Source organism: Cyprinodon variegatus, unplaced genomic scaffold (genome assembly GCF_000732505.1).
Source record: "Cyprinodon variegatus isolate N-32 unplaced genomic scaffold, C_variegatus-1.0 Scaffold116, whole genome shotgun sequence".
NCBI lineage: Eukaryota > Metazoa > Chordata > Actinopteri > Cyprinodontiformes > Cyprinodontidae > Cyprinodon > Cyprinodon variegatus.
In genome coordinates, this window is record NW_015150569.1 from 731,277 (window position 1) to 733,521 (window position 2,245).

Sequence of the window (2,245 nt, forward strand, 5' to 3'; positions counted from 1 at the left end):
TTTATTTTAGAGTCACCGTATGTTTATACAAAATAATACTATTAATATAATGTGACTTTTCTAGAGAATCATTATACCGTACATAGTTATTTTAAACAGGGTTTCCACAGTATTACATAATTTCAGAATTCCCTGACTTTTAACTAACTCAGGATAAGTTTGTCGTTTTGGTAACTACATCCAAATTACCGCCATGTGGACAAAAATCACGCCATCTGGAGGAAAATCACATGGCTTTTTCAAATCACGCGAGAATGTGTACAAAACAACAAAAATGGCGCCGGCAACGCTTCTGGGTTGTTTTCATCGAATGTCGGTGATTTTAAAGTAATTTTGAGTGATAAATAATTTTTTTTGCGAAATTTGTACTCTCCTAACAATAAAAACTACTTGCCCCAGGAGATCGGGCGATGGTTAACATCGAGCCCTGAGCATTACTGTAATATATTTTTGCAGTTTGTATTTTAAATTATCCATTCTTGCTTATTTTACGAGCTGCCTTACCCAGTAAAGATATTTATCCTTTTAGGACATTTTTAAGTATGACAAACTCAGCCTTATACTGAATGTGAATTAATCCCTATTTCACATTGCAAACATATTTTACATAGTTTATTCTTTAGTGATAAAAGTATTCTATTATTGGAGACTGAAAGCTAATCTCATCATACCCATTTTACATACACTTGTAGCAGTCTTTTTGGAAAAGATGTTTCCTCCTCTAAAACCTGCTGGTTTGTAGGTTCAGGCGCTGATGGGAAACCTGTTCAGGCTGCGGTCCGAAGACAGCAACACCAAATGCCTGGTTGTGTCTCAGTTTACACGCTTCCTCACCATCCTTCAGACCCCACTCAGGTAAAACACAGAGCCCAGATAAATGGCCTCAGCACCAAAGCATGGCATTAATGCTCCCTCATCCACAGAGAACACGGCTTCAGTTTTGTACGTCTGGACGGCACAATGAGCCAGAAGAAGAGAACTCAGATCATCCAGGAGTTTCAGAGCTCTGCGGCAGACAGTCCTAAAGTCATGTTGCTGTCGCTCAAAGCCGGAGGGGTCGGGCTTAACCTGACTGCAGCCTCTCATGTTTTCCTCATGGATCCTGTAAGTGAACGTGCCTGAATTCAGATCTAGAAAACTAAATTCTTTTTAGTTCTCTTTAAACACTATCAATGGTCATAGGAATGCTGTGTCACCCATTTATTTAAAAAAAAAAGTCAGGGTGATTTCCACCAGGATATAAGACGCTTAACAAGTTTGATCAACTCCAGGAAATTGTCCAAACTGGGCTGTTTTTTTTTTGTTTGTTTTTTTTAATAAAGTGCTTTGTGTCTTTGAGGCCTGGAACCCTGCTACTGAAGAGCAGTGTATCGATCGTTGCCACCGTATAGGCCAGAAGAGAAACGTTGTCGTAACCAAGGTCAGCGTGGTGCTGAACAGGCGTTTGTGCTGCAACATCACTAGTTTTCCACTGTTGGCATAAATCTCTGCTCTAAAAGCTGAATGATTGACTTCATCTCAACCGCCTTGCTGAACTGCGGTATTTTTGAAGAGTTGACCTAATTTGTGTACATCTGCAGTTCATTGTGAAGGACTCGGTGGAGGAGAACATGGTGAAGATCCAAAAGAAGAAGCAAGACCTGGTGGAGAAGACGTTCGGCTTGGCCAACATGGACAGGAAAACCTCTCGGATCGACGACATCAGAGCTCTGTTGGAGATGTAGACGTTCAGCTGATTAAGGATATCTGTACTTATTTCATGTGCTGAACTGGTACGCTTTCCTTTTGTTTCAGTTTAAAGGGATTTAGTCTGAGATTTACAAAGAATTGCACTAATTTAAAATAAAAAGGCTTAAGTTTATACCTTGTTTTGCTTCGGTACCAAATTAATTGACCAAGTTTTTCCAACAAAACATACCTGCTGCAGTCCTATGGATTTATTCTGTTGCAATAAAGAAACATTCTCTGATTTGTTGCTTGACTATTTTAGGAAATTTACTTACCAACCTAAGCTAAATATCTGCCGCTAAACGCTACAGTGTGGTGTTTTTTTTATTCAAGGACCTGAATCAATAGGTTTAACCATAAGCTCATCTTTTCCTGATGTACTTAAAAGAAATATCAAAATTGTAAAAAAAAAAAAAAAAAAAAAAAAAAAAAAAAAAAAAAAAAAAAAAAAAAAAAAAAAAAAAAAAAAAAAAAAAAAAAAAAAAAAAAAAAAAAGGGGAACCATCTTCAGCACTGA

At 37.6% G+C, this 2,245-nt stretch overlaps 1 protein-coding gene across 3 annotated transcripts in view; it reads left to right on the forward strand.

Moving 5' to 3' along the window:
• The window catches only part of hltf (helicase-like transcription factor), a 31,901-nt gene extending 29,920 nt beyond the window's left edge, over positions 1–1,981 (forward strand). For all 3 annotated transcript variants that reach the window (XM_015375304.1, XM_015375305.1, XM_015375303.1), the window contains 4 exons: positions 743–855; positions 924–1,104; positions 1,340–1,420; positions 1,581–1,981. In XM_015375304.1, coding sequence (XP_015230790.1) covers positions 743–855; positions 924–1,104; positions 1,340–1,420; positions 1,581–1,724 — 519 coding nt within the window. In that variant the 3' untranslated portion in view covers positions 1,725–1,981. The remainder of the gene's footprint in view (positions 1–742; positions 856–923; positions 1,105–1,339; positions 1,421–1,580) is intronic.
• Positions 1,982–2,245: the final 264 nt, after the last annotated feature.